Source organism: Pan troglodytes, chromosome 23, assembly GCF_028858775.2.
Source record: "Pan troglodytes isolate AG18354 chromosome 23, NHGRI_mPanTro3-v2.0_pri, whole genome shotgun sequence".
Classification (NCBI taxonomy): domain Eukaryota; kingdom Metazoa; phylum Chordata; class Mammalia; order Primates; family Hominidae; genus Pan; species Pan troglodytes.
In genome coordinates, this window is record NC_086016.1 from 50,726,144 (window position 1) to 50,747,301 (window position 21,158).

Here is a 21,158-nt window from a genome sequence, read left to right on the forward strand (position 1 = left end):
TCAGGCTGAGAACCCCACTCAGCTGTCTGCTTCTCATCCCCCAAGTTCAGGCTGGGGAGGAGAGGATGGGAAGAGCCCTCTGGCTGTTACTAGAAGCACTGCCGGCTGTGGAGAGGCCCGCAGCCCTTCATCCCTAGGGCCTGGTACAATGGATGTGTATTCGTCCCACTTCAGTGGATGCCCGAGGCGGCACACAGCTCGAGTGGGTGTCTCAGGACCGGCTCCTTCCATCCAGTAGAGGACATGGGGCAGAGGGTAGAGGCCCCTGTCTGCAGAGATGACCTTTGCAGCCGGACCTAGAGGTGGCTTCCACCCTCCCTCCACCCTGCATCCGTGTCCTCCAGCTGTGTCTAGAGCTGTAGATGCAGGCGTGGTGAGAGGAAGCTGGGTGGCAGCTCCCAGGGAGGGCTCTCCTCTAAGGCACTGGTGTGTGTCCCCACACTGAGGACATGCCACACCCTCTCCTGCACGGGTCCACCCAGGTGCTGTGGGCCGCCCTCCTGGGACCCTGCCCACCCGCTGGGAGTCGGCGCAACCCTCAGCTGCCTTTCCTAGGGTGCACTTTCCTCCCAGGCCTTTGTGTAGATGGGGTCTTTGAAGTCCCCTTTAACTCGGCCCCTGTCACCCAAACAGCCACACTGTTCTGTCCTCAACTCCATTCAAGGGTCGCCCAACTGTTTTTGGCAAGTTGGACTTTCGGCAAATTGATTGGGAGCCTGAACAAGGCTGTGCGGAGGACCTGTGGCCAGCCAGGCCCCGCCCGCATCTCAGCCCTTTCTTCCCCATGCTGTTTGCAGGGTCACCAGGCCTGCTCCTCTCTGAGACTTCAAGGAGAGCCCGGCTCCTGCCCTGCCCTGGCTGCCTCCCTCCCCTGAAACACAGTCCCAGCCCGCACTGGGTAGCGTCCTCTGCGCTCTGCCCTCCTGGAGCCCAAGGTTTTTATGCTGCCACTGACGAGGGTCTAGGTGCAGCGGCTGCGTCATCCCGGGGACTGGGGGGCCTTGGAGCGGGAGCTGGCCTCTGTCTGGGGAGGCAGCTTGAATGTACACACAGAGGGGACCTGGGCTGGTGGAAGGAGCCAAGCCCTTCTGTAGACCTGGGAACTCATTGCCAGGGAGCCAGGTGGCCCCGGGGACGATACGCATGTGTGGTTAGTGAGTCTGCAAGAGGGCACACAGTGGACTTGTGTGTGAGTGTGTGTGTGTGCGTGTGTGCGTTTGTGTGTGGACATGTGGCTGTGTGTGGTATGTATGTGTGTGCCTGTGTCTACATAAGTGAATGGCATATATGTGTGTGATGGAGAGCATGGTGTGGGACGGAAGATGGGGCTGACTGGCACCTTAGAGAAGTGTTTCCAGGCAGAGAAAGAGCACTGCTGGCCCAGGGCCTGGCTGGGCTGGGACTCGGGGGCTGTGGGGTCCTACAGAGGCTTGAGATCGGTGAGACTCTAGGTCCAGTCTGGACAAACCCACTCTGAGACGCACTCCTATGCCCCCTTTCTATCCTACGCAGGGGCTCCCTGGCTCCCTTCTCCAGCCACGTCCTAAGCACCTGCTCCTACCGGCCCGGGGACAGGCACTGCGGACATAAATACGCATGAGACCCTGTGCCCTTTACCCCCCGTGCCCTTTACCTGTCGTGTGCTCAGGACCCCCCAGGTTAGCCCCTGTGGATGGGTAATGACGTTTGTCTGCCCAGAGCCCACGTTTCAGTCACCGTCACTCACGCTACCTCAGGAAGCTCTGTCAGCCCCTGGGGACGCCGCTTCCCTTCCCTGAGAGCTATTGCAACATTGTGACCAGAGGGGAGACCTCCTCACCCGTGCCCGGGGAAAGGGAGTTGTGAAATGTATGCTTGAAAGGCCCCTTTGTCCCCGGGACATGGTGGCCCGGCGCTGTGCCTCTGACCGTCTCCAGCAGGAAGTGGGCTGGGGTGGGTGAGCCCAGCTCCTGCCGTCAAACAAAAGGTGGTGTGTGCTCAGGGCCGGCCCGCTGGTGCCCTCAGGAGGGCCAGGCCTGGGGACGGGGCAGGCCTGCTGTCTGCTTGTCCCTTTGTTCTGCAAATGCTGAGAGCAGGCGAGAGTGTACATGTGGGTGCATGTGCAGATACATATCTGTGTGTGTGCATGCATGTGTGTGCGTGAACATGTGTGCATGTGTGCGTGTGTGCTGCACCTATAGATACGTGTTTGTGAGCCTGCATGTAAATGGGCATGTGTGTGCCTGTGCGTGTGTCTGCATGCCTTTGCGTGTGGTGTGTGGTGTATACATGTGTGTGATGTGTACGTGTGTGTGTTGTGTACATGTGTGTGTGGTGTGTGGCCAGGCATGGCAGCTACAGCATAGGCAGGGTTGGAGCCACCTTCACCAGCCTAAGTCCCCCCGGACCCCGCCGTCCTTCCTTCTTCTCCTTCAGGTGACCCCGAGCACCACCGTGCATAGTACCACATCATGTCTGGCAGGGATGAGGGTCCTCTCCGTAGACAGCCAGTAGGCTGGGCCCTGGCACTGGAGAGGGTGTGTGTCCAAGATGCTGAAGGCTGGCACATCGCCCCAGATCCCTCCCCCGTCCTCAGCCCCACAGTCCCAGTGAGCTCTGGTGGCTTCCATCCTAGCCTGACCGAGAGGGCCCCAACAACACAGCCTGTAGGTTCTGGCCAGCCGAGCCTTGTGCTGGGTGGTGCGCTGCGGCCTGCACTGTGTCCACCTTCAGCGTCCTTCTCCCGGGATTTCCCAGCCCAGAGCATGAGCTTCGTGGTGGGCATGAGGTCCCAGCTGAGCTCGGTAGTGAAGGATTTGGGCCCAGGCCACCTCCTGTCCACCCTCTCACAGCCTGCCCTGCAGGCAGGTCGGGACCTGCCCTCGGACACCACCCACACTGCCCGGGTTTTCTGGTCTGTGCCAACCCCACTCCTGCTGGCCCAGGCCCTGCCCTGTGCTGCAGAGAGTGCCAGAACTGGCCCGGGCAGACGCAGAAACATCTCCCTGTTGCAGTTGACGGGCTCACTTCACCTGAGACAGCCCAGTCCCTGCTTCTGGCTGTTAGGGCAGAACAGGACAGGCACTGGGGTCCCCAGGGGGTTTCTGAGGCCCCGTTCAGCTCAAGATGAGAGCAGGAGCCACATTGCACTAAAGACTACCCTGGGCGCCATGGTACGGGGTGGATGGGAGCCCACGTGGGGATTTCTTTTAAGCCACACTGGAGCCTCTTCCTTTCATGTCCTTCACTGTTGGTGCTAGAGAAACACACCCTCAACACACACACGCACACACACACACACAAACACACACACACACACACGATGCTTTCTGTAATTTGTCCAGCTCTTTTCTCAGGCATTGCAAGGGGATTTCTGCTACTGGGGCATGTGTGTTTCATCCTGTAGCTTCCTCGTGGGTTTAAGGTTCGTGTTTGTGGGTGTCTGAGATTTTCTACCATATTTACTGTTACCCAACACGATGCATCAGGGATGGGAGACACAGCTGCTGGTGGCTTTCTGCAGGAATAGAACAGACAAGAAAAGGGGCCCCGGGAAGACGCATGACAGATTCCGGCCATCCCCACTCATGGCACCATCCCCTCTCTCAGCGCTGTCCCTCGGGGTTGGTGGACGTGCAGCAGGTGGCTGGGACCCTCTGAGGGCCTGGGAGCTGCAGCCTGGGTGGCTTGTTCTTCCTGGAGTCGCCCTGCGAAGCCGGGGGGTTCCCTATCCCCACGTGCCATGTTAGTGGCAAGGAGCACAGTTGCTTTTTCTCGGGGGGAGACACTGATTCTCAGCTGGAGTTTCCTCACCTGACTCTTCAGGTGAACGAGGGATGTTCCCATGTCTCCTGGTCTCCTGGCTGTCTCAGCCGGCTCAGGCTGCCGTAGCAAAACTCCGCATACTGAGGGGCTTAAACAACACACGTTTATTTTCTCACGGTTCTGGAGGCTGGACATTCAGGATCATGGTGCTGATAGGTTTGGTTCCTGGTGAGGATCTGATTCCTGGCTTCTAGGCAGCATCTGCTTGCTGTGTCCTGAGATGGTGCAGGGGGCTGGGGAGGGGAGAGAGAGAGAGACAGAGAAAGAGAGACAGCGAGCACACATGCTTGAACTCTCTGGAGTCTCTTAAGGACAGGAATCCTGGCAGATCAGGGCCCCACACTCATGGCCTCATCTAACTTTCTTCACCTTCTGAAGGCCCCATCTCCAAATCCAGGGGTGAGGCTGCAGTGAGAGGATATTCCATCCCTAGCACTGACCTGGAAAGGGATTGGGGGTAGCCATGCCCGGCTGGTGGACGCCTGCCTCCCTGGCTGTGGGTGTGAAGGTGCCGGGGGTGGGGTGGGGCAGGACTGGCTGGGACACAGCACCCCACAGCGTCCTCTGCCGTGGGTGCTGTGGCAGGCATGACCAGCCCATCTCAGACTCCTCTCCACTGCAGTCATGCAGGCTTCAGGCAGCTCCTCCCCCCTTGTCAGAACTGAGGACGAGAACCCATTTATTCTGCCTGGGATGCTGTCCCTTTGTCTGTCTTCCAGAGGGCCCCTGACCTCCCAGACCTGCCTCCCCTGCGATGACCCCAGGGCCTGCGCCCTCGTGGGGTGAGGAGTGAGCTGTTTCCCAGGACCCTGTCCTCTGCTGCCCACTGCTCCTATAGGGACAGCCACTGCCTGCGGTCCAGCGGCATGATTGGCTGACCCTGTGCAAAATGAAATACAGAGCCCTTGTTAAAAATTATTCAGAATTTCAAGACTTGGGAACTGCAGAGCGTTGTCCAAGCGGTGGCCCTCCTGTACCTGGAGCCGTGTGCAGCAGCCTGTTTGCATAGCCATGAAGCCAGCCCGCTGCCCGTCTGGAGGACGGTATGTTAGCACACATGTGTGCACACACGTGCATTTGCACAACTGTTTATGTAGTTGTCATATCCTTCCTATGGCGAGGAATCTTGGAAATTTTTTCAGGTTTTCAAGTAAACAGGTATCCTGGGGAACTACAGTTCTGGTTTATGCAAATTGAGAGTCGTGTTCTTTATTTAAAAAAAGGAAAAGAGGTGACATGGAAGAGAAAACCCAGGAGAGAGGAGGAAGCCAAGGGCTCTGGAGCTTCGTGAAAGGGACCGGGGCTGCAGACGGGAGGTGGGGGCTGGGTGCCATGGGGGCCACTCTTGCCCTGGGCCTGGGTGTCTGTGCAGCCTGGGCCTGGTGTGGGTGACAGAGAGGCCTTCCCTACTCTGCAGGGCTGGCAACTGAGGCAGCCCAGACACTGGGTTCTCTGCATCCTGGGGCCAGTGGACCCATCAAACATTGAGCCCCAGGAAGGAGGGACCCAAAGGAAAACAGGAAGGGGCTTCATGCGTGCATTGCCCACATCCAACAAGATGAGTTCCAAGCCTCTACTCGGAACAGTGAGGACCCCGAGGAACTGTGAGTGGGCGAGGAAGGGGAGGAAAAGGCCCACCCTGGCCCCCCCAGCACTGGCATGAAGCGAGCCACATGCAGTCCATCCACTTGGCACGTAGAGTGGGGTGCCTGGCTCTCACCAGCGAGTGCAGTAGGGATATGTGACTTCATCCGTTCTCCTAGAGCCTCGGACCCAAACTTTCAAACTTCTTTTTCATGTAAGATGCAAAGTTCTCCCTAATCTCCCGCCATAGGGTTGAAGTCGGTGGTAGAATCCTGTGTATGTAAGTGTGCATGTTTATAACTTAACCTTGAACTAAAATACTGCCGGGCAGGTGTTTGGTATCTGATCTGAATGCCTACGTTTTTCAACTGGATGGCAACCCCTGTTTGTAGGTCCAATTTTTATAAAAGTAATTATGTGTGCATTAGGAAGGACATATTTTTTCCCAGTTTGAGAAATGGCTGGCTAATCGTTCTTTTGAGATTCCCGCAGCGAAGGTTATGTTAATACAATCAGCTTTTACTCTGCCATGAAGTCCTTCTCGTGCTTTCTGGTGGAGAGTAATCTCCAGTCTGCCTAACACCTACAGCCACAAAATAGGGTGGGCCTCCAGGGAAGAGAGAAAATGCAATTCTCTATGGCATGGGAGGTGTTAATGTGGGCTTCAGAGTCCTTGTGCTGGTGGGGAGCCAGTGCCCCCATCCACCTGGCCCTGCCCTGCCCCCTGCCCTGTCCAAGGGCCATCACAAGGACTCACATCCTTTAATCTTGGAGGCTTGACACGGCTGGTGCTGGGCCGGCCCCAGGGGTCAGCCCGGCATCTGCAGATGAGACGAGGCAGGGGTGGGATGGGGGCCAGGGGTTGCTGTAAATCCTCCAGTCAAGGATGGGAAATCGACTCCCCATCTCCAGCCTGGCCTCCCTCTGAGCTCCAAGCCTGGGTCCCCTTGTTCCCCTTTGGTTCCCTCCCTGTGCACAGGCTGCCCTCGCTGTATCTGAGGATGTCCTGACTGGGAACCCCCTCCTCCTGCCTTCTTCTGGCTCTCGAGTGGATTCCAGACAAGAGAGAGTGAGGCAGCCACACTGCAGGAGGGGCCATGGCTCTGCTCCACAGACATGTCTCTAGCTCCCTCGATCATTGCTTGCTGCTCCACGACTGGCCGATGGCAGAGCGGGACTTGGGGAGCAAGCACTAAACCAGGAGACCAGGAAGCTGGCGAAGCCCCTGGGCCCGGTGTCCCTGTGTGAGGGTCCCTGGGTGGAGCCACGCCGGGCATTGCCTGAGGGCCCCCCCAGCCAGTGCCAGGACCCAGGTGCCCTCAGCAACACCCTCACGATCCATGAGAGTAGCACGCTGATTGCCTGTCTCTTTTCTCCCACAGCAAGAATCATCAAGACCAAGCAGTGGTGTGACATGCTTCCGTGTCTGGAGGGGGAAGGCTGCGACTTGTTAATCAACCGGTCAGGCTGGACGTGCACGCAGCCCGGCGGGAGGATAAAGACCACCACGGTACGTGGCCCTCGGCTTTCTCGTGGGTGTGCTGGGGAGGGGGTATGTGTGTGCGGGCCTCCGACGCCACCTGGGCTCCGCGGGGACAGGTGGCAGCTGCTCACTCCATCCTCATGCAGAGAGGCCAGGGCCCTGTCTCCTCCCCCACCTCCCTCTCTGGGGCTAAATTCCTGACCATCTGTCCTGGGGCAGACGGTCTGTGAGTACATGGGGGCTGAGAGCTGGATGCAGAACCACCTGCAAGGCTGGTCAGCCCAGAAGTCAGATCACTGACCAGGTCTCGAAACCCCCTGGTTAGAGCCGTCTTGTTTCCGGGACTGATGTGCCTGTGATTTTGCAGGCTGGAGGAGGCATCCGCCCCTCCTGAAGATGAACTTCTGATAACTCCCCCGGGGCACGGCGGGGGTTCTGTGGAGACAGGGCCAGGTGCAGGTTCCGTCCAGGTGTGCTCCTTCCGTCCCTGGGCCTGGCCTGGTGGCTGCTCACACCAGAGACCCGGAGGGCCCTTCAGCTCCTCTCTATCCCCCTGAGTGGGGCATGCAGCGCACCCCGCCCTCCCAAAGCCACGGCTGACCTGGGTCTCTAGAGCTGCTCTTCCCAAGGGCGGGAGCTTGGGGAACGCCGGGTGGACATGGGCCTTTTCTGAAGGCGGCGCCACCAGGCACGCCACGGATGCTGAGGCGGTTTCCCCTGCAGAGGGGCAGAGGAGGGGAGCCCATGCCCACGTGCATGGGGCTCAGGGCATTCCCATGGGGTGGCCTCAACTCCTCAGTAGCGAGTGGCACCCCCTCATCCTGGCTGCTCCTCCTTTGAGGTTGGCATTGGAAGCTGAGGACGTGAGTGGGTGAGCGTTTCCCTAACATGGATCCGGGCTCCACGCTCTGGGAATAGGTCAGGGAGATCTGTGACTGGGCAGAAGGATCTGGAAAGCCCCCTGGCATCCGAGCCTCCTCCCAGGATTGCACAGGGAGAGGGGGCTGCAGCTCCTCACACTGGGCTGCAGGGAAATCCTTCCCCTTGCTGCCTGAGCGGCCTCCAAGAGAGGGCTCGGCTGGGCTGTTCCGGCACTTGGTTCAAGAGGCCAATTTGGTGGAGTTGCTGCAAGGAGAACCACGGATCCCTGGGGTTCTAACGTAATTCGGGGCTCTCAGGGTCGTCTTCTGAGAGTCGCACGGCTTTCTGCTGCAGCCAGGATGTCAGTGAGATGGGCAAGGCGGCACTCCAAGCCCCCCATGGGTTTCTCAGGGACCTCTTGCATTTGTGGAAGTTCATGCAGACTCAGCCTCGCTGGCAGCCCAGGGCCTCCCCGGGTGTGGGCCTGCAGGAGGAGTGTGAGGCCAGGCACCGGCGCCACCCCGAGGCACGCGGACAGGACAGGAGATGAGGGACGTGGGTTGCTCTAAGCTGAGGTCCTGGGCTTTGCCTGGTCAGGGTTTGTTTATCTGGCATTAAGTGCAGAAGCAAATGATTCCGTCCTGCACCCAGGAAATGCACAGTGCTCTACCATGTCCTTACTGCTACCTGTCTGCAGAGGGGGTCTAGGCTCTCCTCTGTCCCTGCTGGTTGGGGTTCCCAGGCCTGCGTTACTGCGCTGAGTCTCCAGCAACACAAACAGCAGGTGCATTCCATCCACCTGTGGACCCCAGTCAGGCGCAGCCTTTCGTTTCCCTCGTAGAAGCTTCAACATAAGCGGCCGCCTCGCCCTGACTTTGGGAGGGATGGGTGTGAAAGCCACTCTGGGTCCCAGCTTCCAGTGACCCATCACTTCTCAGTCGCCCTTTGATGAGCCCCTCCTCCGCGTGATTTGAGGCCCACGAGGCGCCCAGGCCAGCGTTCAGGCCGCACCCCTTCAGGAATGAACTCGGATGCACCTCTGTGAGTGGACTGCTCAGTTCACCGGGGTGGGAAGTCAGGGAGTCCACAGACCCTGTGAGAGCTGGCGGTGGATAAAGGTGTCATCACTTGGATGCAGGCAGCCCTGCTGAGCCAGTGACAGGGCCAGGACCGGCCCAGCCCCTCCAAAGGCATCGAGGTGCTTGGCAGGAACAGGATTGGGTCCTTACCTGGAGGCTGCTGGCATCATCACATTTTGGTTTTTGGTAATTTATTGGGCTGAAATTCACATAACATCAAGTTGTCGATTTTAAAGCGAGCAGCTCAGTGGCATTGGGCACACTCACAGTGCTGTGCCACCACCCCCTCTACCTTGCTTCAGGGCATTTGCATCCCCCTGGAGGGATGCCCTTCACCCACCAGGCACCATCGGGGTCTTCAGATCTGCATGAAGGCTTCTCCTGGTGCAGCTCTGCAGCCGCTCCTGCCCAGGGTTACCGTGGCAGACCTTTTGGCCCCACTAAGGGCAACGCTAATTAAAGTGACCAGTGAAGCCCCCCGTATGCAGGGCGCACACTGGTAAGTGGGGGACACAGATATGGCCTGTCCCCAACCTGTCAGGCTGCCTGGATAATGCCTTGTCAGACAGCTTCATGGTGTTTTCCTTCACTTTTGGCCCAAACCCTGGACCCAGCCCTCCCTGCCTCCTGCGCTCACCCAGAACGCCTGTCTTCTCCTCTCTCCTCCCCTGTAGTTCTTCAGCACCTCAGTCATTCTCATGAAATCTCATCAGGGACCCCTTCACCTACCCCAGAGCCAGGCCGGGGCCACCCAACCAGCTTCCCGCGTCCTTCCAGGACCGCCCAAGCAGCCTGCCGCATCCGTCCAGGTCTGCCTGGCCAGCGTGGCGTCTGTGTGTGCAGAGACAGAGAACCGAGGTGCTCACCGTGTCAGCTCAGTCCAAGCCCACAGGGCCCACCACGGGAGGCGGTGAGCCCCCCTTGTTCTGGGGCATTTGAGGCAGAGGCTGACCAGGCACCTGGGATATTCCAGAGCGGTTCGAGCCTTCCTGGTTTTGGGAACAATAGCTGCACCTGTCCGGTGCTTGGTGTGCTCAGAGAGCCTGGCGGAGATGGCTGCAGACTCCCTTTCCCTTGGGCCTCACAGGCTTGGGAGCTAAGTTTCACAGGCTCGAATACTGCGGCTGGGTGAGCTGAATACTGCTGGTGGCCAGGTGTACAGAAGTCCAGGGAGGTGGGATTGATTCTGCTTGTTCTGCTCAACACAAAGGCCAGACCTGGCTTGGTGTGAGACCCCACGTGGCTTTCAGCTCAGGAGACTCAGATACTCTGATCTTCCCATCATTAGGACACTGCAGGGGACCCCCCAAGCCTCTGCTGGTGGAGACTTGGAGGGCACCTGCAGGGACCAGGGACATGGGCAGGTGGGAGTCTGCCTGTAGCAGGACACTCCGTCATCCAGGAGAGGAAGGACGGCTGTCCACTTCCAGGCTAGTCACTCTCAGGCACCCTGATTCTTCTAGAGAGTGAGGTCTCATAGGTGGAGGGGACGGCTCTGCTTTCCTGGGGGAGAGTGTGTGTCGGGGGCTTGAAGACCTGTCTCTCAACCTGTGCCTCATGTTGCCATGGCGGGGGCACCTTGTATACATGGGCCGCGGATGCCTGGGCCGGTGGATCTCGGTGAGTGACCATGTGCTCACTCCAGGGGACCGGGGTGGGCCCTGTAATCTTCCCAGGTATCTCGGGAGAAGTCTCTGGGAACAGCAGGAGAGCCGGCTCCTAATGGAATCACTGGCCTGTGGTGACCTGTGTTCAAAGCTTTCTGAAAAGGTTAGTTGAGCTCTTGAACCAAACACCATAGAATTGGAAGCTACAATCCCAGTTGTGCGATTGCATCTGAGTTCTCTCCTAGATGGTAAATTAGCACTACATGAGATTTCACACTTTACCATAAATTGGTTTTCTGCGAGATGATGGCGTTCTCATAACTTGGCTTTTAGAGACTCAGCGGATACTGAGTTGCTGCTAATTCCATCCTAGTGGCCACGTTCTCAGATTAGAGCTGGCCTCCAGCCCAGGCCTGATGCAGGCAGCCACCCGCTCCCAGCCTGCCCAGCTGCGCGCCACCATCGCGCCGATCCCCTGTCACTCCTCAACCCCTTCCCGTGTGGGCCGTTGCCGTTTACTTCTCTGTGTGGCCCCACCAGAGTGTGGGTCGCCTAGCACGGGCGCTGGGCCTAAGGGTGCTGCTGCCCCGTCCCCTTGCCGTGCCTGCACCTCTCTGTGTGACACGTGGATTCACGATTCATGGATTAACCGAGTGTGGACCCCAGGCACATGCTGATGCTTGTGTTTCCAGGATCACTGCTTTTTTGGGGATGGAGTTTCGCTCTTGTCACCCAGGCTGGAGTGCAAGGGCACAGTCTTGGCTCACTGCAACCTCCACCTCCCGAGTTCAAGTGATTCTCCTGCCTCAGCTTCCCGAGTAGCTGGAATTACAGGCACCCACCACCACACCCAGCTAGTTTTTGTAGTTTTAGTAGAGACAGGGTTTCCCCATGTTGGCCAGGCTTGTCTCAAACTCCTGACCTCAGGTGATCCATCCGCCTCGGCCTCCCAAAGTGCTGGGATTACAGGTGTGAGCCACCGTGCCGGCCCAAGATCACTGCTTTTGAAAGTGCAGGCCGTCACCCCATTAGTGGGTTGTGAAATTAATTTAATAGATCATGACCAGCATTTAAAAGGAGGAAGGAATAGAGTGAAAATGTGACAGAACATCTGTGTCAGGAGGGTGAGCGCCCGGTGACAAAGCACGCGCCTGGGCACACACGCTCACATGGGAGAAGCCTTTCTCCTAGGTTGCTATGAAAGGCTGGAAATCCGCATCCTGTGGGGACTCGAGAGAAACTGACCTCTGCGGTGCTTTTCCAGGTGCTGCCTCTCCGCTGGCTCTACCCTGTGGACGTCCACCTGCCCCAGGCGAGGGGACCCTGGGTGGGTGTTGCAGGTTCTCCCGAGGTGTGAGCAGCGCTCCTTCTTGGCCCCCCACTCTGGCTTCTGCTCCCTGGGGACAGGCCTAGAGCTGCTGTCCGCCCTCCTTCCCATTCCTGTGCTCTGCCTCTGGCTTCCTCTGTCCTTGAGTTGGCCTCGCAGAGCTGGAGGAGGAGGAGGGACAGGCAGGGCTGGTGGGGCCGAGGGGAGCAGGCCAGGCCCACACACGAGCAGGTCTTCTCTCCACAGACATTCCTTGGCTGGGGCTGCAAACCCCACATGCAACTGGCTTTTGGAAATATTCTCATCAGTGTTTGCTCCGCCACGTTTTTATAGTGTTTATGTATTGCAAGATACTTGTCAGTGAGCTGTGCCATCTCCTACATCAGAATCAGCCAGCTAGATGGAAATCCTGTTTGCACATTCACTATTGAGTACCACCTTCTAATTCTGTGCTGCATGAAATCACAGTTGTGGGGGTGAAGAAAATTCAGCGGGGTTTCTGTATGGTTCTATTCGGGAACTCGTATTTCATGGCAACTCATTACACTAAAAGCCCATTTCCCCAACGTGAGAGATTCTGAGGATGTGCAGACGGCAGCTGCCGCTGATCTCGTGGGGGCTCGGATGTCTAAATTCCACCCCGGCCAGGCATCCCAGGAGCGTGGTGTAGTCAGGCCATTCCAGGGCCTCCGTTGGATATGGACAAGAGGACACTGAGGTCTCCTTGGGGCCTGGTGGCCCGGCCAGCAGCCTGCCAAAATGCTGTCTCTTCTCTCGTCTTGCCATAAACCGCTGCTGACTTGGGCTGGGCAGCTTGTGCTCTCAGCCTGCCGGCGAGTTCTGGAGGTCAGACTTACCACCGATGGATGATTCACGCCACCTACAAGCCCCTCTGGAAAAGGTTCTGTGGTCATCTCGTGGTTCGAGAGCTCTCCCGTTGGCATCTCCAGCAGTGCTGAGCGTCCATGGGGGCCTTGTTTGGGATTTAGGAGCCAGCTTGCTACGGGGAGGAGCCTTCTGGCTGCACAGCCCCTGTCCCAGTGGATGGCTTGCCTTGTCCAGGCCACCAGGACCCTTGCCCCTGAGCTTCCTGCAAGCTCAGAGCCTGGAGGAGGGGCCCATCCCAGGAAAGGCATCTGTGCGGTAGCAAGCTCAAACCATGAGGTCTCTTCATTCTCGGATTCTGAGGGCTTAGCATGTGTCAACGTGGCCCCACTAACAGATCCATGGGAAGAACAGGCTAGGACCTACCCTGCCTCAGAGCACCCCCAGCTTGAAGAAGGAGGTGTCAACACCGGGGTCCCAGCCCAGTCCTCCCGTGTCTGTGCCAATCCGCCAGGCAGCTGGGGCACAAGAGTGCGTTCCCGTGCCAGGCCCTCGCCCAGGGCGGCCCTGCAGAAGGACAGAGTGTCCGTGGCCCGCACACTGAGCCCTGATTCTTGGAGGAGCCATCCATGGGAAACAGCAGACGCTTTTGCACCAGGGTCCCAGTTAAAGAGGACGAGACACTCACACTTCCTTTATGTGCCTTCTGGAACCCCCTGTAGGGTGACAGGGACACGAAAGGGGGAAAATGGCCTCCTGCTTTGAGTGCAAACTCAGCAAGACAGGTCTGGAAGGATGGGAGCGGGTGGACGGAGCTGACAAGCAGAGCTGAGCCCCAGGAGAGCAGTGTGTGGGCTCTGCCTCCATTCTGATGCAGGGCAGTGCTGACGGCCTCCTCCCAGCGCTGTAGAGGTGGGCCCAGTTGACAGGCTGCATAAGAGACCCCTGGTCCTTCCCACCCACCACCTGGGCCTCAGCTCCCTGCAGAATCCAAAGAAAACTGGACTCACAGAGGCTCATGCTAGAGAGGGAGAGACCTGGGCGGCGCTGGACCCTGCAGCGGAAACACAGCCAAGCATGGCAGGAACTTCTGGAAACCAGGCGATTAGGTGAAAATCGACGTTCTGAGGTGAGTCCCCACTCAGCTCCCTGAGGGCTCAGTCAAGAGACAGGAGGCTTCTTTCTGGATACACTTCCTGCCTGTGTGTCCTGAGGCCACCATAACCAATGACCACGTTCTGAGTGGCTGAAAATGGCAGAAACATATTATCTCAAGGTCCTGAAGGCCAAGAGGTCCAAGATCAAGTGGTCAGGGCCCTGCTGTCTTGGGAGGCTCTCGAGGAGGCCCCTCTCTTGCCTCTCATAGCTTCTGGTGACCCCAGGTGTTCCTTGGCTCGTGGCCACAGCAGTCCATTCTCTGCATCCGTCTTCATGGGGCCTGCTCTGTTTGCCAAATTTCCTTCTCCCTTTTCTTATAAACACTCCAGCTATTGGCTTTAGAGTCCATTGTAAATCTAGGATGATTTCATCTGAAGATCTTTCACTAATCATGCCTGGAAAGAACCTATTTCCAAATCAAGTCAGATTTTGAGGTTCCCCAGTGGACATGAACTTTGGGGGCCCCCCATTCCACCCACTGAACTCACCCGGCCCAGATCAGAACCCCTGGGTGCCATGAGTTGGGGGCCACAGGGCCCTCCTGTGAAGCCCACCTGCCACCAGCCGGCTGTTCAGTGCTGTGCTCCGAAACATGGTGGAAAGCAAAGGTCACTCTGGGAGAGAAACAAAACCAGAAGAAGCCAAAGGAAGAGGAGCGAGGAACATAGAGGCCGCAAGGAGTCATCGAGACAGCAGAGGAAGGGCCAGCATACCAGCTAAACCACAGCTTAGCCTCAGAGACAGCGGACATGCATCCAGACGCAGGAGGGGGCAGGGAGGCGAGGAGGCTGGGGGTGGAGCGGGGCAGGGAGGTGAGGAGGCCAGGGCCTCCATCTTCCTCCTCTTGGGTGCTCTGCTTCCTCTCCCTGGCTCTCAGCCTTAGGGACATGTTTGGCAGGTGGAAGGGTGTGGTTGTGACCCCATGTGCTGCCTGGAACACTGGCTCTGACCCCTGAGCCCTGTAGGTGTCATTACCCCAAGCCTGTCCTGCTGGAGAGAAGAGGGGAGCCCAGGACTGGGTGAGGGGTGGGGCCTGCTGGCCCAACCCAGGCGCCTCAAGAGACAGAGGTGAGCCTGGCCAGCAAGCCTGCCCCAGCCACAGATGTCACCACTGAGTTTGGACAGTGAGTCTGGATGCTGTTGATGGCCTGGCAGTAGACAAGTGGGATGGGGAGCTCATTAAAGGAGTGTCGAGAAGCCTGGAGACTTTACATTTAAGTCTTTAATCCGTCTTGAGTTAATTTTTGTATAAGGTATAAGGAAGGGGTCCAGTTTCAGTTTTCTGCATATGGCTAGCCAGTTTTCCCAGCACCATTTATAAAACAGGGAATCCTTTCCCATTGCTTGTTTTGTCAGGCTTGTCGAAGATCAGATGGTTGTAGATGTGTAGTGTTATTTCTGAGGCCTCTGTTCTGTTTCATTGGTCTATATATCTGTTTTGGTACCAGTACCATGCTGTTTTGGTTACTGTAGCCTTGTAGTATAGTTTGAAGTCAGGTAACATGATGCCTCCAGCTTTGTTCTTTCTGCTTAGGATCCACACATATGTATATTGCAGCACTATTTACAATAGCAAAGACGTGGAACCAACCCAAATGCCCATCAATGATAGACTGGATAAAGAAAATGTGGCATATACACACCGTGGAATACTATGCAGCCATAAAAAAGAATGAGTTCATGCCCTTTGCAGGGACATGGATGAAGCTGGAAACCATCATCCTCAGCAAACTAACACAGGAACAGAAAACCGAACACCGCGTGTTCTCACTCATAAGTGGGAGTTGAACAATGAGAACACATGGACACCAGGAGGGGAACATCACACACCAGGGCCTGTTGGGAGGTGGGGGGCAAGGGGAGGGAAAGCATTAGGACAAATACCTAATGCATGTGGGGCTTAAAACCTAGATGATGGGTTGATAGGTGCAGCAAACCACCATGGCACATGTGTACCTATGTAACAAACCTGCAGGTTCTGCACATGTATCCCAGAACTGAAAGTAAAATTTTAACAAGAGCCTGGAGAGCGCTTTGGGAAACTGTACACATACACACACGTATATGTCTACATGGCAGAGATGTGTGCATACATGTACATATGGTATGCCTATAGGTACTGTATGCCTGTGTGTGTGTAGCAGCAGAGTGTGTTACAAATCCAGTAGAATGTTGGAGACATAAAACTGAGGCAATCTCTCAGAAAGCAGAGAGTGGAATTTTCTAAAAGAAATGGGAACTAGGAAAGGAAAACAATAATCAGAAAATTGATTCAGGAGTTCTGAACAATATAACCTCCTGAAATAGCGGAAAATGAAGAAGAAATTATCAAAGAAATGCTTTCTAAAAATCTCTCCAGAACTGATGTCAGTTTCCCGTTAGAGTACTCACCAAGCCCAGAAAATGAATGAATACAGTCGCATCCTAAAGCATGCCAGCATGAAATTTCAGACCACGGGAGATGAAAAACATCCCCAAAACTCAGAGGGAAAAACCAGGTCATGGGCAAAGACGCCCATAGCAGCGTCGTCGGGTTCTCAGCAGATCGCCGAAGCCGGGAAACAGTGTTGCCAGGTCTTGCAGAGCGCAGGCTGCGACTCCTGACCTGGAACTCCGTCACTGCTGGAACGGGCCGTCAAGGGTGCAGGGAGAATAGGCTCCAGCCCTGAACATCCCAGGAGGAGCCCTGCACGTGCCTGTGCTTCGGAAGATGAGAGGAAGGGGTCAGGGGACAAGAGGTGTCTCCCAGGGAGAGGGCAATGAAGAAGCACCCAATGTTTCTAGCAGGAATTCGCAAATGAATTCCAAATATGCAGGCATTCAGGGAGGGAAAAAACGAAGATTTTTCTAGGAAAACAAGCACAAATGCCCTGAGGCTCCAGCATGGGAACGTTGGAGAGCTGTGGCCGAGCCAGCACTGCCTCAGCCAGATCCATTGCCCACGTATTCATCAGGCCCCGTTCTCTGTCGGGCACTGCAGATGCCATTGGAGAGTTCCAGTGCTTCCCAGGGACCACAGAGCAGGCATGGCCCCTGCCCTCCAGGAGCCACACGGGGGTGATCATCATTGGGCACAGCTTCTGAGGGGGGTGATGGCCCAGTTGAATTGGTCAGGGCATAGGCAAGGGAAGAGGGTCCACCCAGGTCCTCTGGGCCAGCACCCCGGAGAGCCAGGCTTAGGCATCCAGAGGGACCAGGGTGTCACCAGAAGGGAGTAAGGCCCCAGGCTGGGCAGGGCCAGTCTGCAAGGCCCGGGAGCCGTCTGTCCTGCGTGTGGTGGGGGAGGACACAGAGCCACTTCATCTGGGAGTGAGATAGAGCTGCCTTCACGAGCCCAGGTGGGCTGTGGAGCTCGTGGCCTTGCATGGCCAGGGCAGGGCTGCTGCGGACAGCAGGCCACGGGCTGAGCAGAAGCGGAGGGCCCGGGAGGGTCTGCAGTGCCCTCTCCCAGACACAGGCAGGCGAGAGCCGAGGTGGTATCAGGGTGCACCCAGGCGTCCTCACCCGGCCTCTCCCTGGGATGCCCATGGCCACTTCCTGGCCCCCTGCACAGCAGACACTGGGCCCCGCTGTGGCCGTCATTAGTCAGCAAAGGCCAGGGCTGCTGGAGGAAGAAGGGGGATGCTGTAGCTGAACACTGAGCCTCTGTGGGGGCAGCGGGGAGGCCCCCAAGCAGGAAGGTGGTGGCTGTGGTTGTGGAGGGAAGTCAAGAGGTGTCTTGAGGGAGGATCCACAGTTACCAGGCAGCCAACCACACGCAAGCAGGGAGGGAGGACGTGGGCCTGGCAGACCTGTGTGGGCGCCATCCTCCCGTGCGACCTGTGTCTGCCCTGTCCCACCCCCATTAGGAGCCTGCGGTTCATCTCCCAGAGCACTCCCCAGAGCACAGCCAAGCCGGGGCCTTGGGGCCCCCTCCCCGCACAGGGACCCTGGTCCCAGCCAGGCTTCCCCCGGCCCCATGAGGTCAACCAGGAATTCACGCAGCCCTTTCGGATTCTGGAAGTTTCTTAAGTGACTGGGAGTTCCACCCCCGCCCCCCAACCTTCCAGTCCTCCGTGTGAGCCTCTTCCCTCTCTGTTGCTGGAAGCATTCATAGTCCCCATCCTGCACCAGGCTTGCCCTGCAGAGACAGGGTGCAGCTTGTCACTTCCTCCCTTCATGTGACAAGGTGGCCCCTGCCCCCGGCTCACTGTCACCATGGCTGAGGGCCCACCCTGCCCTCCACCATCTGTCTGTCCCCATGTCCTCCCAGCTGAGCAATCCTCTTTGCCCGGCCGGGTCAGCCCAGCCTTGAGGACTGGGGAGCATAGCTGTTCTCAACGTGGAGGAAACGCAGTTTTAATCCATTTTATGGGCCCAGGGGGATTTTCAACTTTTTCTTTTGAATCCCGTGTGGGGAGGTGTGCAGACATTCCTCTCGCCAGGGGCCCTGGCCTGCACACACCCGCAGGGGCTCTGTTTCCCAAGGCCGGCTCACCTTCCCCGTCCTTCTGGAACTAATGCCAGGTGGACGCAGAGCCGGCAGGACTGAAGAGAACTGCCCCTCGGGTGAGGTGGCACGTCCTGTTCCCCTCGGAGCCCTCCAGCCAGCAGCTCAGCCCTGGCTGCCTGGGCCAGAGCCCAGAGGCTCCAAGTCCGTCTGGAGTGTGATCAGATGGCGTTCATGGAGCCTAACTCAGGGAACTGCAGGGAGAGGGAGGCTGAGCTCAGGAAGAGATGGCTGCGATGGCCAGGGGAGAGAAAAACTGCCCAGAAGGATCGTGAAGGAAGAGGAGAGAGAAGGACATTCCCTACCCTCTCACCAGCCCAAGAGAGCAGGGTGGTGGTGGGCCGAGGTGGCCTCAGGACTGCCCCCCTGCATTCTCTCCCAAGGACAAAGAAGGCTGAGGCTTAAACAGGTCTGAGAGACGGAGCAGGGGTGGGTACTTGGCCAGAAGTGGCCGGGGACCCGCACCTAACTAATCTTTTTTCTGCACAAACAATGAAAAATACTAAGTCATTACTCTGATCCCTGTCTGCAATCCATTTTGCGTTCTTTTGAATCACCGCTATTCATCACCACAATAATGGCTGGACATTTTAATAGATTCTGTGTGTAAACAAAAACGTATATGGCCGGCGCCACATCAGCTAGTATTGTAAGCAGTGACACTCTTCATTTTCTCAGCAGAAATGAGCCCAGAAATAAAAAAATTTGGTTTGACCAAACCCACATTATTTCTGTCTGCACTTTGGGCCAATTTTGTAATGGGAGACGTGACACGCTGGGCGCCATTTACAGTAATTGTCCTGCATTAGGCTCGATCTTCCTTAAAGAAGTTGTTCTTTGAATCGTTTTAAATACATAAATGGCAAATGGCTGAAACGTGAGGACGCTCGCCCGGTGCAGAAGGGTGGACGGGGTCTGTCATGAAACCCAGTGGGTGTGGCGGGGCTGGGGATTTCCTGGTGCCCCCTACTGGTCAGAAAGTTACGTTACGTTGGGTCAGGGTGAGGATCAGGCTTAGGGTTTGTCTGAGTGACATGATCAGTGCCTCCTTCTCCTTTCCCCTGCCCTTGCTTCCCTGTCTTCTCCCCACCGTTCCCATCCCTCTGACACTATTTTGGTGCCAAGTCAGAGACTGGAATGCAGAGATGAGACACGTGACCCAACATCTCAGGGACACCCCTCGAGAATCGCTGGGAGGGGTCACTTTTTGGTGCCAAATGGGCCTGCTTGGTTGGCCTCTGAGTCTGGCACATCACTGGGAAGAGAGGTGGGAAGGGCTTGCTGAGGAAATGGCAGACAGCACTCTGTTTACCTGGCGAGGACTGCGGCAAGGTGCTCACATCCCACCGTGCATAGCCAGGACAGAGGGGTCCTGGGGACCATCCTCCGGCTATGCAGGTGCGGGGAGCCTGGTCTCCAAGACACGGGGAGACACCCTGTCTTGTTGCTGACAGGGCAGCTTCCCAGAAGTTCTCATCATGTTCACAATGGAAATGCAATGCCTTGGTCCCCACCACGCTGGCACCTGGGCACGGAGCCTCCACAGGGTTCCCTGTGCTCGAGACGTATTTCTGAGCAGCACCTTCCAGGGCCTGGCTGTGGTCTAGAGGAACTCTGCTCACAGTGCAGACCACGGAATGCCCTGGAAGGGCTCCACGTCCTGCCCAGACCCCTGGGGACCCTTTCTGGGTGGATCCCAGAATAGGCACTTCTTGTTCCTGCCTCAGGCCCCCTCATGCACAGTGAAGTCACACCCACATGAAGACCCCGGATGAGGAACCTGAGTGGCCCCCTCTCCTGAGGGCGCTAAGGCCACTGTCCCCTGCTGGGCCAGGCTCCCTGACAGCCCCACTGCGTGGTTGCCCAGGCAGGAAGGTGGACGTGAGCTCCATCTCGATGGGTGAGGCTTCGGGATGCTGGACTTTCAAATGGCCCTGGAATCTACACAATCCTAGGGGAAGGATAGAGTCCCGCCTTAGACACTGGAGTCTTCCCCATAGAGGGTTGTCCCTGTGAGGGACAACCTCCCTGGCCATTCTAGAGGAGCCTGGGCTACTGCCCCCGTGCCACCGTTTCAGCCCACCCACTGCCTTCGTGCCACCCACTGCCTTCGTCCCGCCCGCTGCGTGTGACCTCAGATCCTCACCAGAGCACTGCCTCCGTGCTGCTGTTTCAAGCCCGTCCACTGTGTGTGATCTCAGGTCCTCACCAGAGCCGTTGGAACCGGTGCCACTGTCTGATTCCAAGTCTCATGAACTGATTGGCAGAAGGTGCCGGCCAAGTGCTGGAAAACCTGTTTTTCTCCTATTGGTTGGCAGAAGGTGCTGGCCAAGTGCTGGAAAACCTGTTTTTCTCCTATTGGTTTATAATCCTTATAATCTTACAGATGACATTGCTTTGAGATTAATTTCTTTGTAAAGGACAAAGATGAACTTCTTCCTTCCTGACTGTACTGTGGAAAGTAAGATCAGGGCGGGGCACAGTGGCTCACGCCTGTAATCCCAGCACTTTGGGAGGCCAAGCAGGCAGATCACTTGAGGTCAGGGGTTTGAGACCAGCCCGGCCAACATGGTGAAACCCCGCCTCTACTAAAAATACAAAAATGTGCCAAGCGTGGTGGCACGCACCTGTGATCCTAGCTACTTGGGAGTCTGAGGCAGGAGAATCGCTTGATCGCTTGAACCTAGGAGGCGGAGGTTGCAGTGAACCGAAATCACACCACTGCACTCCAGCCCAGGCGACAGAGCAAAACTCTGTCTCAAAAAAAAAATTTCATAAACATACGTGTGTGTGTCTTTATAGTAGAATGATTTATAATCCTTGGGGTACATACCCAGTTATGGGATTGCTGGGTCAAATAGTATTTCTAGTTCTAGACCCTTGAGGAATCGCCACACTGTCTTCCACAATGGTTGAACTAATTTACACTCCCACCAACAGT

At 56.9% G+C, this 21,158-nt stretch overlaps 1 protein-coding gene across 4 annotated transcripts in view; it reads left to right on the forward strand.

The window, feature by feature from the left end:
• TAFA5 (TAFA chemokine like family member 5) overlaps positions 1 to 21,158 on the forward strand; it is a 267,603-nt gene that overhangs the window by 217,398 nt on the left and 29,047 nt on the right. For all 4 annotated transcript variants that reach the window (XM_016939434.4, XM_016939437.3, XM_016939435.4 and 1 more), the window contains exon 3: positions 6,771 to 6,898. In XM_016939434.4, coding sequence (XP_016794923.1) covers positions 6,771 to 6,898 — 128 coding nt within the window. The remainder of the gene's footprint in view (positions 1 to 6,770; positions 6,899 to 21,158) is intronic.